The sequence below is a fragment of the Dipteris shenzhenensis genome, chromosome 25 (genome assembly GCF_047967505.1).
Source record: "Dipteris shenzhenensis isolate YYH24624 ecotype China chromosome 25, Dip_SZ_1.0, whole genome shotgun sequence".
Lineage (NCBI taxonomy): Eukaryota > Viridiplantae > Streptophyta > Polypodiopsida > Gleicheniales > Dipteridaceae > Dipteris > Dipteris shenzhenensis.
The window spans coordinates 6,691,501-6,705,945 of record NC_141620.1 but is presented as its reverse complement, the minus strand read 5'-3'; the positions used below and the strand labels follow the sequence as shown (position 1 = coordinate 6,705,945).

At 42.7% G+C, this 14,445-nt stretch overlaps 1 protein-coding gene across 4 annotated transcripts in view; it reads right to left on the bottom strand.

Annotated features, from left to right (window-relative positions):
* Positions 1-14,445, bottom strand: part of FTSH12 (FTSH protease 12) — a 127,914-nt gene that overhangs the window by 35,426 nt on the left and 78,043 nt on the right. For all 4 annotated transcript variants that reach the window (XR_015543424.1, XR_015543425.1, XM_087396384.1 and 1 more), the window contains exons 10-14: positions 13,387-13,603; positions 13,189-13,260; positions 12,944-13,063; positions 2,459-2,575; positions 2,117-2,293 (exon numbers count right to left, since the gene is read on the bottom strand). Coding sequence is in view for 2 of the 4 variants with exons in the window: in XM_087396384.1 (XP_087252510.1) it covers positions 2,117-2,293; positions 2,459-2,575; positions 12,944-13,063; positions 13,189-13,260; positions 13,387-13,603 (703 nt within the window). In the remaining 2 variants the exon portion in view is untranslated. The remainder of the gene's footprint in view (positions 1-2,116; positions 2,294-2,458; positions 2,576-12,943; positions 13,064-13,188; positions 13,261-13,386; positions 13,604-14,445) is intronic.

Sequence of the window (14,445 nt, the reverse complement as noted above, 5' to 3'; positions counted from 1 at the left end):
CCAGATGAGATCGAGGGGGAGGAGCTCGAGGAGACAAGAGCACTATGGATCAACAGTGAGACCCGTCACCACGATGTGACTGGACGAGAGATGCAGAGACCACACACGACACGTGGGGCGACCAGAGCATCCACGATTGAGGTTCGACCTATCTCAGCCCTCCTCAGAGGGGGCCGCCAAAGACCAGGTATTACTCTCGATGTAGCCCATCGAATACAGAGATCCAGGAGAGCGCCCCCCTGCCACTATGGGAGACAGCCTGACAAACATAGTTAAGTGAGCTCTTTGCATCACATCAGAGGACCATCAGGAAGCCGGGTTATATAGAGCCTCCACATGTACTTGGAGCTCTAGTTCTGAGTAGTTGATTGCTCTTTTTTCCTTTTATATTTTGTACTCGCATTTTGCAATCTTAGCACTTAGCAAGGGCCTTAGTGAGCCCTTTTCTTCAGCCCATATGGCTTGTATGGGTTACGTATATCTTGTATCTTGTCTCATAGACCTGTGAGGTCTCCTAAAGATGTTAATACACCTTTCTTTCTTTCTCTGTGCAAAACATGTCTAGGGCCTCTAGGTGTCTCTGTAAGCCTACTGTTGAAGAGGATAGAAGGATTGTCATTTGCATACAACAGTATGTCATCGATTGAAGAGGTAGAAGGACTGTCATCTGCATATGACAGTATTTGTGTCATCAACTTGGCCAACAGTGATCCCTAACCTCCTAGGCGATCAATGAAAGTCGTGATCTCATCACTATGGAGCCCAAATAGTGTTGGTGAGAAGGGGCATCCCTACTTCACTCCTATCGTGCTCTCGACCCAATTTGGCCGGCCTCTAGAGCACGTACGCTCCCTCTGACTAACTCTATAGACCCATCACCCCCCAAATCATGTCTCCTAGGATATGCATCTCTTGAAGCTGCCTAATCAAGCGGGATCGTGGGACTGGTGTCAAAGGCCTTCCAAAAGTCTACAAAGCTAGCATAGACTTTCGTTGCCTCAATGACTACCCGAGGAGTGAAGATATCATCAAGAGTGGAATGATGTCACAGGAACCCACCCTATTCCAATGTACGCTATCCGCGTGTCTGTGTGTAGGAGCTGATCTTTATCTCTAGTGCTGACCCATAAATCTTGTCCAGCGCATGACCAATCATGAGGGTGATAGTTCCCAGTTTCCATGGGGTCCCCTGCTTTGTGTATCGGCAAAATGGTGGCGCTACTCCAAGCAGGGGTAAGCCGTGGCATACAGCATGATTGAACATCTGTGCTAAGGGAAGGAGGGGGGCGAGAGAGAGAGAGGAGCTTCCAGGGAATTAGGGATAGAGTGTTACATCAAAATGTGACATACAATGGTGGGAAGTAGACTAAGGGGAATTCTCAACCTGGTGTCAGTGCCAGCAAATTAAATTAACCCTGATCATCACATTTTTGAATTTTCACACCATTCCATCCACAAGATGTACAAGGTCTACTACGCTTCTACACCCCAACTACTCCTCACTTTTCCACAGAAGTTTTTACCCACACAGGCCCATTTGATCTCGTCAACACAAGCTCACACTTACCTTCCACTAGTTATAGAAGTGGTAATAAAATAACAGCTAATACTATGGGCATTGCCACGCAGATCAAGATGCTCATTATAAGATCAGCATTTCTGTCCTTAAGAACTCTAATGCTGTTGATGTCTTAGGAAGAAATTCCACTTCTCCTCTTAACTATGGGCCAGCCTATTAAATCTAGTTGTGCAAAAAAGAATGGCTTTCAACTTCTAGAGTGGCAGCAAATGAGTTTCACATAAATCCCATCATGTGGGAGAGGAAGGCAAACATTTGCTGAAGAAATAAGGCCAGTACTTGACCTTTGCATTTCTAGTTGATGCCACAATAAAGTGTAAGATTCTGTACATGAGAGTGTACTGTCTCCACAAATCACTGTGATCCACAGATAGTCTTCCCTAACCCCAACTTTGTTTAGTTCCTACTCATTGAAACTTCAACTGATGAGCTGAACCCGACAATGAAACCCACACGAGGAAAGCAAGCTTAAGGGCACATATTAGTAAAGGTACAGAGAGCAATTACAGAAATATTGTAAGGGGGGAAAAAATCTACCTTCGATATTCTGGCCAGATCATCTTGCCCCCCATCCGTAATGTCATCACCAAACATGATTCGCTCTGCACATCTGCCACCATGAGCAACAACCATTTGCATCTTCAAGTATCCCACGGTGGTATAGCCCTTCGCGAGCACCTCTTGCCTGGGATAGAAGAGAGAGAGGGCGGATTCCTGTCATCACATTACTTGATCAAAGAAAGCAGAGTGTGTTCTGACTCACCAAGAGACATATTCCATCCCGTCTATTAAGACAGAGAGAAGTAAAACACAAATTTCTTTTAACTTGCCTCCATCCAGTCTATTAAGACAGAGAGAAGCAAAACACACTTCTTTTACCTTGCCTCCAGGGAGTAGATGAGTGAGTGCATGCCAATCATAGGATGGAAACAGATGAGCCAAAACAACGTGCCCAGCCTCATGCACTGCTAGCAATCTCTTCGTCTCAACAGCAACCTCCACACCATAAAGGCATAACCAACATATCAAGTCAACACTACAGTGCAATTGCAGTACTTCTACAAAACAATTCATGAGCAAAACAAAGAATTCATCCAATATCAATATTTAGGGAACAACAGAGCCTAAAGGTCATCACATGCGTACCTAGGCCTAAACACCATGACATGCATACTAGGAAACACCAGGGCCTAAAGGTTATCACATGCATACCCAAGGAAGACGAGAGACAAGTATAAATTCAGAAAATACCTTAATTAACATCATGAAGACACGGTATCCGCTTACACTAGTGTGAATCACTTTTGATGCAAGTAACGATGCATTGCCATGACACAAAAAAGGAACCTCTACCTACACATATATGGGGCATTAAGAATTGTATGGCTTAAGGGAACCCATGTGTTGGGGATTACTGGTATACCAAAGAATATTGCAAAATCCTTCAATGGACAGCAGCCACAAGTTGGCATTAGGATTTTGAAGAAGGAGAGGGGAAAAGTGGGGTGAGGTTGTGCAAAGAAGAGAAGGTTACCTGGATTTTTTCAATCACTTCACACAAATAAATCAATTTAAGCATAAATAGCAAGCACAAAGGAAGCTGCAAGTCTCATGAACATACAAAGGGTCTAGCATAAGTCCAACAGAAAGATAAGGAAAAAAAAAGAGCAAAAAGCACGCCAGCCCCAAAAGAAAAAGGGGATTGTGAGAGAATTCACTACGCATGTGATCCAAAGCGGAAGCAATCTTTCACTAGGAACCGTCATGAGAAAGAGAGAAAGAGAGAGAGAGAGATAGTAGATCTGTATGAAAACATTCCGGTCAAGCTGAAAATGAATCACCACCACAAGTGCTATTCTTGGAAACCACGGTCTCGGGTACAAAATATTAGTAGCCTTCCCTGCACAACTCCTAAAACGGGACATGAAGGAACAAACTGCAAGGATGCAGTATGGTTAAACACTCTTGCTCTCTTCAAGGAATGAAGAGGAAAGAGAAAATGACAATGAAGAGTGGGAGTGGAACTCCCAATTTTATAGCACATTAGATGGGCAACCTAGAGCCGACTTGGAGAAGCTTGACTGCCATGCGGCACATATGCCACATCATCGTTCAGCATATACTCGTGAGTCTCACAACTGAGTCCCTTCATAAAGGTGTCTCAAGCATCTTCCTTGGTTGGACAATAAAAAAGATTGATCTCCTTGGTGATGCCCATTTCCCGAACAAAATGTATCTTGTACTTCATTGCATTGTACGATGCCGAAGCATCCTGCCTGGAACCCATGTCATTTGGAATCCATTTGACCATACTACTTCGCATGTCCCTCTGTCAATTGTAGGTTGCTTCTTGCTCGACCATGAGACACACTTACCTCCAAACAAAAAAAATACCCAGAAGTAGACCTCCGGGTGTAAATAAATTGATTGAATTTTCATCAGAACCAAGGGAGAATCACTAACTTGTTGCCATATGAATTCTCAGGTATATCAAAGGAACTCAGGAGTACAGCATCAGATACAACTTAGGAGATATCCTCAGTGGTTTTTGGTACTTAGATTGGATGAGCTATCTTCCGACTGTATAGCTGATGTCGAGAATGTATTGAAGACGTAGATCACACTGCCAATCAACCTCCAGTACTTTGCAATATTACCTCCATCAATGTTTGGCCTGTTTCCATCTGATAAGCCTCCGAAATTCCTTCGGTGTACTTCTGTGAGATTAGGATGCCATCCTTGTTTTGAAGCAACTCAATCCCAAGAAAGCAATGCAATGATCCAAGGTCCATCATCTCGACGTCTTTCTTTAAGAGTCCTTAAATCTCCTTGATCTTCTCCTTGCGATCACCTGTCCGGATTAGATTGTTATTAACATACAAAATAAGCAAAACTGTTGTACCTCGTTCCTACAAGAGATATAGATTGGCATGTGAAGGACTTCTGAATAATCCGAGCTGTCTGACATACTCATCTATGAGTGTGTACATACCCTTTCTTCTTCCTCAAGTTCTCCATTAAGGTTGACTTCAAATCCATTTGAAGTACTTGCCATCAGTGATGTGCGATATAGCAAGAACTATCTGAATTGTAGTCATTCTTCCTCTCAAAGAACAGTTTCCAGATAGATGAATCATTTCGCCTAAGTATATCCTTTGGCTACTAAACTTTTGTTCAGAATAACTTTGAAGAACCATTTGGTTCCTTGACCTTCCTCTTTGTAGGCATAGTCATTATTTCCCAAGTGCGTTTTTGAAGTATGGATTCCATTTCAACTTTCATGGCCTCCTCATCAAATGCCTTCGCCTACTATATATCCAAAACTGAGTAATCTATCTATCGAACAGATAGGCAATCATAAAAAAGATAACCTAAGTGACATCCGAAAATAGTGAAACATGACCAAAGACCCTATGATTTCAGAGTTTCCACAGAGTCCAAAGTGCCTAATATCGAACCCAGACAGAAAAAGGTCAAACTCAAGCCTCCGTGGATTAATGCCGAAAAGCCCAAAAAGCTTGCCAAAGCAAGCAGTAGGAAACCAGGCCCGGAGGCGCTGCTGGAGAGAAAGCAGAAAGTCACGAATGTCGGGGAATGCCAGAAAAGATGAAGTAAAGATTCCCTTGGAGGCTGGAGCCACACATTTGTGACAAATAGCAAGAGCAATATGTCTACGTGCCAAGAGCTGGCCATAAGGAATAACATCAAGCATCACTCTATATAGAAAAACCTGTGGACAAAGAGGAAGTTTGCAAGACCATAGTTGCTTCAATCTTTTATGCCACCATTTGGGATTATAATTCATAGACCAAAGCCAATTTCCTCGATGCAAACTCCATGGAGGATGCTGCAACACCCTATATAAACTATAGACAGAGATATCAATCAAGCGCAAGGGGCGGGAGACTGACAATGTAGAGTCTAATCAGTAAGACGATAAGTGAGCTCCACCTTTGATACTAGTAAGAAACAATGAAGAATCTGACAGAGATGGTGCCAAAGGGGTGGATAATGCATTTCCAAGCCATATTGCATGGCTACCAGTGGAAAAGATAATAGAGTACCATCAGCATGAAGTACATCACCTACCAAACAAATCCTTTTGGACGAAATAAAATAAGAGTTACAGGATTTCTGTAGAGCAAGAGGACGATCGAACACCTTGGACCAATCAAGACTCTCAGCCTGTAAGGAATTTCCATCAAGAGAGTCACGTCCATGCCATTTGAGATGAGATAGTATTTCTTTCCAACTTGAAAACATGTGAGACGTAAAAGGGCATCCTTAACTCTGCCATCAATATATCCCAAAACAAAATCTCAAGGAGTGGGATGCCAGTGGCAAAAAGCATGAGTAGCCAATTGTGAAAGCAAATGACGCATAATAGCAGTCAAAGGCTGATCTCCCTACAGAAATTCTGGCATCATCTTCCCTTTATGTGCCAAGATATGAATGTGAATGTTTAGGATATTCAAACCCACATCCATCTTTGGCAAACAAAGATGCTCCATAGAGAGTAATCTGATACTCTTACAGCCATGCTTAGAGCGCTGGAGAGTCTCCATAAGGATGCACATAAAAGAGGTAATACATTTCCTATCAAACATCATCAAAGGCAAGAAGAACTGAATGTACGCAACTGAAATTGATAGCGCAGTATGAAGTCGAACATGAAGAGGTCATGTGGCTAACAGCAATATTCAAGTCTAGCAACACACACTTTTTTTTTTTGGTGAAATCTCTTTGGCATTATATTACAGAGACACTATCCCAAAAAAAGGAAAGTGCCTAATCAAGAGAAATTCTCAACATATAACAAGTATACATCATAGTCTATCTAGTGAGTTTGCAGACAATCATAAAAGGATTGCTACAAAGAGTGCCTGAAAAAGGAGAAAAGTGAAAAAGTTGGGTCACCAAAGACTCTATGATTTCTGTCCTTCCATAGAGTCCAGAGAGCCCAAAAGTGAACCCAGCTGGAAAATAAATCTCTCTCTCTCTCTCTCTCACACACACACACACACACACACTTTTTTTTTTTTTGGTGAAAGCAGATTACTATATTAACATAAAATCAATGTACATGACATTAGACTCCAAAGGAGAGCCCAATGGAAGAACTCAAAAACAGTGAGAGAACACTTCAAGGCTAGTAGCATCCAAGTCCCTTGCAGCAAAACTATCATATAAGGATTGCTTGAGGGACATTCTGAAGAAAATATATGCCTGAGGAAACTCTTGACCCATCCTGGAATGCAGTCTCTGTGTCCAAATGGTCCATAGTACCCAAAAGCGAGTCCAGTGAAAGAAGAGGAGGAATGGAGACATCTGAGATGAGACGCATCCAAACATCCAGAAGAGTTTCCCAAATCTGATAGAGGGAAACCGAAGCCGCAGCAAGTGGGAAACATGAGTGATCAATATGCGTGAGTGTGGGCAAGACCATAATAGGTGAGGAACTGTCTCGCGGTGATGAGAGCAACGGGGGCAGGAAGGGGAAGCAATGCGGCGTGCTGCCAATTTCACCCCAATGGAAAAAGCTCCCACTTTACATCTCCAAAAGAAAAGCCTTTGTTTTAATGGCAATTTGGCTTTCCAGATTTTCATGAGTCATGATTGCCATCAAGATAAAGGCCTATCCAAGTTCCAAAGAGTGTTGGCATGCTTGTTAATCCATGGCGGTGGAGGAAGAAATCTGTAGACCTTCGAGGAGGTCAGATTATGCATTGAAAGCGTATGAGTAGTAGAAGGTAAGGAAGTCAAATTCCAGTCCAGTAATCTGTCCTGTACAAACAGTGAAGGAACCGGAATAAATGGCTGCAACATAGTTGAAAGTATTTTCCAAATGGACCTATGATGCAGACCCAAGGAGAATATCCTACAAGCTTGTGGAAATGAAAGCATACATCCTTGTTGATCCACAACATCGCCAACAAATCTTATGCCCAATTTCATGAGATTGTATGCTTTAATAGGTGCCTGTAAAGCGAGAGGCGATTCAAACACCTTGCTCCAATGGAGGCTTTCCAAGCAAAAAGAATTACCATGATGAGAGGAAGCACCTGTCCATTTAGCATATGAGAGAATTCTCTTCCAATCATGAATAAAAGCAGTAGAAACAGGGCAACCAGAAATTTTCCCCTGAAATGTGGTCATGACTGCTTCCCAGTGATCTGTAATCCAATGCCCATATGCATGGGACGTCATGTTTCCACACATAGCTGCTAACATAATAGCCCATGGCTGTTTTTGCTCAAAAAAAGCAGCAATCATAGTGCTCTTTCTTGCCAACATATGAACCTGGAGATTGAGAATATTCAGCCCCCCATGAGTCTTGGGTGAACAAATATACTGCATTGATAGTAGCCGCAAAGCCTTTTTATGAGATTTGCTTTTCCAAAATATCTCCATAGCCTGTGACATATAGGAAGCCAACTGCTTAAAAGACCAGGGAAGAAGAGGCAAATAGAATTGCACATATGCCATAATGATGGACTGTACTATCCGAAGTCGAACATGTAGAGGCCAAGTGGACAAATGCCAGTATTCCAACTTCTTGTTGATCTTTTGAAGCACCCATTTGAGCTGGTGTTGCGGGGTAATATTCCAGCCAATGGGGTAGCCTAGATGCCTCACAATAGTATGGGAAGAGATAATGTGGCTTGGCCAGAGAAGTGCATGCCAATCAGCTTCTTTCAAAGCTAGAAGTTTTGATTTCTGAAAATTGATATGCAGTCCAGCAGCTATACCAAAGTCATTCAGTGCATGCATCAAATGAGAAAGGTCACTTTGAGAATTCCTGGGCATAAAGTATGAATCATCAGCATATGCCTGTGTAAGAAATGACTGTGCCCCTGGAATTTGCAAGCCATGAAGCTGTCCTGTGTCTGCAAGATAGTCCATATGCAACAGTAACGGATGGGTAGCAATGGCATACAGTAAGGAACTAAGAGGGCAACCCTGTCTCACTGAGCGGGTCATAGTCCAGGTTCTTGACAATCCACCACCAAGCAGGCACTGCGCCGTGGCATGAGAATAGAGCCAGTAGATAATATGGACGAGCCGAGGGCCCGAGCCGAGGGCCAAATCCCAATTTATGCATAGTCTGAGAAATAAATTCCTAATGGACAGTATCAAATGCTTTCGCAATGTCTACTTGCAGAATGAGAACATCTTGTTTAGAATATTTGGCATACTCAATCGCAAGCAAAGCATTGGAGATATTGTCAGTGATCTGCCTTCTGGGGACAAACCCATACTGCCTAGGATGAAGTCCTGCTTGCAAAAGGAAGCAAACCCTGAGGACAATCATTTTAGCGATGAGTTTGTAAATAACAGGCATGAGAGATATAGGCCGCCAATCAGCCATCGTCTCACACAACCTTTTTTTGGGAATCAATTTGACTAGGCCATGTTTCCAGGATGGAGGAAGAGATTGTTCTGCCCAAGCATGATTGATCATTAGAAGAAAAGTGTTCTTGAGATCACCCCAAAATGCACGGAAAAATTCGACAGTCAATCCATCCCAACCAGGAGAGCTGCTTTTACGTAGATGACTCAAAGCATCATCCAGTTCACTAAGCATAAAAGGCTGCTCCAATGCATGAGCCTGTTCCCGAGACAATATGGGCTGGACATGCATAAGAAATTGAGACCTAGCTGCATTCACTTGTATCAAATGATCAGGCTGAAGAGAAAGGAGATGCTGGAAATGACTAGAACATTGCAATTCCAATTCTGATTTGGAAGTGGTCCAGGTGCCATCATCTTTCTTGATCCTGCAAATATCCTCCTTTCGCCTATCCGCATGGAGACTTTTAAAAAAGGCCTTGGAGGAGCAGCCCTTAACCAAAAGGGGTTTCATGCGAGCTCGGATTTGCCACTTCTTTAATTTGCGAAGATCATTTTGGTGAATGATATGAACCGCATAAGCACAAGAATCCTGTTCACAAGAGGTAAGCTGTCTATGAGAACTGATTGCATCCATTTGCTGCTTGTGAGATTGAGCCCATTTCAGCTTGAGCCTGAGGTTACCCATGTAGCTCCGTCCATAATCTTGAATAACAGCCTGCAAGCGATGAGCAAGACTGACCCAAGCAAAATCCATATCCTCCTGAGCATGTGAGAGGAGGGGACGGACAGCCACTCTCACCATGTTCTGAAATTGCTGATGAAGCAAATAAGCACTGTTAACATGGAGCAGTCGACGACCAAAAAAAGGCATATCATCTGTCAGACGTGCTATAGATAATGTCAAGCATACTGGAAAATGATCAAATAGCAAGAGGGAATGATCAACCCATAGTGTACATGTAAAATCAGCATACTGCTGAGCATGCAGCAAATACCATCTGTCAAGTCGAGCCCAGTAATGAGTAAAGGCATTGTGATGATATGTATAACCCATATCTCTGTCCCTTGTTGAGAGCCATAGATCTTCTGCATGCAGGGATGAGAGCATATCTTCCCAATGTCGAAGCTCAGTGGGGATCATGTGAGAACGATGAGTGGTATTGTCTTGAGTGGCAGGTGAGTTGTTAAAGTCTCCACACAAAAAAGCATTGGACAGCCATGGATATTGTTTGAGGGAGACCCACATTTGAGCTCTAGTCGCAGAAGTTTGTGAGGCATAAACAGATGCTATTTCGTAGAGATCAGCCTGCCAGGTGCACCTGATCACCATCCATCGACCCTGAGGGTCATTGTAAGCAACCGTGGGCTGCATATCATGTTTTACCAGCATGCAAACCCCCGAAAAGTGCATTGTACCAGCATAAAAAATATCATAACCAGCATAGTAGCCTTGCTGACCAGCCAAGAAGTGTTGGTTGTGTTCCTATCAAGAGATCACATCGGGATGCATTCTATGTACATAATGCCAGAAAAGTCTCCACTTATTGACATTGCAAAGACCCTGAACGTTGTATGTGATGCAAGTAATTGAAGTAGACATAGAAGATATGTACAGTCAAACCAAAAGCAGAGTAAAGTATAAGCTGTCAGGCCTCAGCCATGACATCAACATCCACCTGGCCTCCTGGATCATTAGCTCTACGATCCTCATCATTGTCGCATACGGGATGCCCTTTTTTAACACATCAACCCACAGTTGGGAAGTGAGGCTGTCAGCAGGGGTAGAGGTCTGACCAGGGGTAGAAGTTGAAGCATCCCAATGGCGAGATTGTAACGGACGTGGTTTGAGAGCGAATACCTTTCTGGGTTGCTGCCAGGCACCCTGGGGGGAGGCATGAGATTCTGAAATTTTGCCCTTGCCCTTATCCTTTTGCTTGGCTGAAACCTGAACCACATTTTCTTTGGAAGCGACAGATTTAAATGGCACATTACCCAGTTTGGTAGGCATAGCCTAAGGCCCCGGGCCATAAGTTGGGGGGGTAGTATTTTCTGGAGCAATAGCTGTAGGTGGGAGCTGATGCAGGACTGCAGGACACTGTGAGGCTAAGTGGCCAAACTTATGGCATGTGAAACAAGCACCTGCAAAGACTCCCCATTTCAAATCAAAATATTTTTCACCGAGGGGAACATCCTCCACTTCTACCGCAATAGAAGGAGGGGTTGGGTGATCTGTATCCCAAGGAACGCAAAAGCGATTGCGATTACCCGAAGGACGGGGTGGGCATACAACTTGCCCCAAAGTAGCTGCCAAACTTGGTAACTTGGCCCTGATATAGTCCGGAAAATCCACTACCTCAACCCATACGGGGCAATGATGTCGAATGAGGCTGTGGTAATCCTTGTTTGGCGACCATGGCATGACATGCACCATTTGTCTGCCATAGAATAGAGGCGACATCTCCAATATCTGCTGACGATATGAGGCATCCAAAAAATGCACTTCATAAAAACCTCTGGAAGCAAAGTATACTCCTTCAACAAAGCAGCCTCCCAACAATGCCTGAACCCACTGGGCCACACACACACATGCCTTTCTTTTTTTTTGTGAAATGCATTTGTATTATTATATTACAGAAAACTGTAAAACTGACCCCCAAAAAAGAGGGGACAAGTAATTACAACATCAAAAAATCTCATTATAGGACAAAAAATGCAGGATAATCCAGATCCCGTGCATGCATCACACATGCATGCATGCATACATACATGCATACATGTATACACATATAACATTTGGCTATAATGCATTCCCAAGAATCGGTTTCTAAGTACCCATTATCAGCCAACAAGCAATTAGGAGTCATGCAACCTCCCAAAAAGCCCGTGTCGTCGATCCTTAGGGATGGTGCTGTGCTTTGTTTGGGGGTATCATACAACTGACACTAAAGAGGTTGTCGTATTGGAAACCTACAAACCTACGACATACAACCAAAGAGATGAGCTGAATCTTCCAGTACAGGAAAGATATACCTTTGTAAGACTAGAATATATCCAGTACAGAAAAAGAGGCTGTTTGGAGTAAGAATAACGGTTCAGCCTCAATCTACCTCAATATTTGAGAACCTTGCCTTGGCCCTCTCTGTATCTACAACCAATTAAAACTATCGATAGCAAAGACCCTAAACTTTTCGTGCAACCTAACCTACAATCACGCAGCTCAAAATAAACCATATAGACTTGATCATTGTACCACACCTTCAGCAGATATTACTTGCACACCAGCTGAGTGACATGTTTTGAAAGAGTCTAATGGACCCTGATGAAACATTCCTGACAAGGCAGCCAAAGCATGCAAAAAGAAAACAGGACCAAATGCGAAGTCACCAAAGTTTCAAGTGGAAAAACAAACTATCAAGGAGGGATGAAGAGGTACGCATTCAGCTCTGAACTGTAACAGCTTGCTACAAGTTGGAGAAGTTCAAATGGAAATAGAAACATCTAAGACATTAGATTTTAGCCTTTAGACTGTGGCTTCAATGTTTAAGCTAAGCAAAAAGTCTCACCTGACAACTCACAAAGTTTCAAGCCACGCTGCACAACTTTGAAACTTCTAAGCGTACACTATAATTCTTAAACTGATAAATGGATGGTAAAACATTTCAGCAGACCCTTTTGAAAAAACTGGTGAAACTTCAGCTCCCCTGAAGAGATGATGTTTAACAACTCGACCAGTCTAAATCAAAACTCCAGGTCCATCTATGCACTGATTGCTTATTTACTCTTTTGCCAAATATATTCAAAACTCCACGTCCAACTATGCACCAACTGCATATATATCGTCCTTTATCTATGGCAATGAAAACTCTGACTAAAAGGTACAATGTAAAAACTTAAAGGTACAATATAAAAACTAAACAACTCATACATCAAAATAAACATTCTCATGACAAAGTTAAAGTCCCTGACATAAAAAAAACAGGTTGAAAATGCACACAGAAATGAGCTGCACACCTTATCTTCTGCACTGGCTTGCTCCTCTTCTGTGAGAGACATACCCAAGCCTTCAAATAATTGTTTATCAAGTACATCAACAAAATCCTGTTGACAGATCTCCAGCCTTCCTTTTCGTACCTAATATTATAGTACACAAATATACAAAAAGGTACGGACACTTTAGTACACATTCAGTTCACCCCAAAAACTAAAGATATTGACTCAACAGCAATAATTGGAAAGCTAAAAGAAAAAATACATACGGCCATGATGCCTGCTTCATTGATCAAATTTCTGATGTCAGCTCCAGAATATCCCACTGTCCTGAACACAAGCTGAGTAACAACATTCCCAACAAGGTGTCATGCCAAAACATTAGTGATGATACAATCAATAGGAAGCAGTAAGAACAACAGGCCCATGGTTTAAAATTATAATCCTCCTCAGTTAAAAAGACTCACCTTACTAAAATCTATATCCTCTGCAAGCCGTCTACCTGCACTATGGACGGCGAATATACCTAACCGCTCATCCTCCCCAGGAAGACCTATATGGATTTCACGATCGATACGCCCAGGGCGAACAAGTCTATCATCCAATTCATCAGGCCTATTTGTTGCACATATGAGGACAACCGACTGCCGAAGCGAAAATCTGTCCACATCTGTGTCCTCGGGCCTGCAACAGGAAAAGGATGGTTAAGAATTTCAAAAGTTAATCAATCCTCAAATGTGAATTCAAAAGTTCCCATAAAGGGGCGCTCTCACATAGATGCACAAGACCACAAAAGACTGAGACAAGAAAACTGATTTGCTGCATGCCCTTGTATAGGAAAGCATAACCCAATATCCCTAATCCTGATGCGCTGAGTAATTATCTCATCCTTAATTTACTATGAATGTATATAAAATCACCGTGGGTGAGCTCCTAACCACTAATCCTCATAGAGCTGACACACATAAGGTCCAACATGTCCCCCCGTAAGGCAGCAGTATGAGAATGTATAAAGCAAGATCTCCGTAAGCATGACAAAAATCAATTGATACCTGATATTATAGCCATGATGCCTCCATTGTATTGATTGCAAAGTTGTCAATTCATGGGCAAAAGAAGCTAATAAACGACCCATCAAGACATTACAAAAATCGCAACAGACTCTTCATAATTGGACACTTTCACTTTTCAGGGGTGTCCGCATAAAGTTTCTTTAATGGGATCCAAGTGAATGGGAGTGGATTGAAGGCGACGACCACGCAAAGGGTCTTCCCTTTTATGATTTGATAGAAGTAATGCCAGACAATTTCAGATTATTGTAACAGCTTGGAGATCCTCTAGAGCTTCTCATAGGGAGAGCTTTCAGATCACCGTGGACATTCAAAGATTTTTTTGGAGGAGGCTCTGGAATTTCCTCAGGAATAGAAAAGTCACTCTCTTCTTCCAGCTCTCTTTTCATGGAGGGATTGCAGTGAATCAGTGGAGGAGCTTTTTGGAGCTGATCCATCTTGTGCTCAATGCTTATC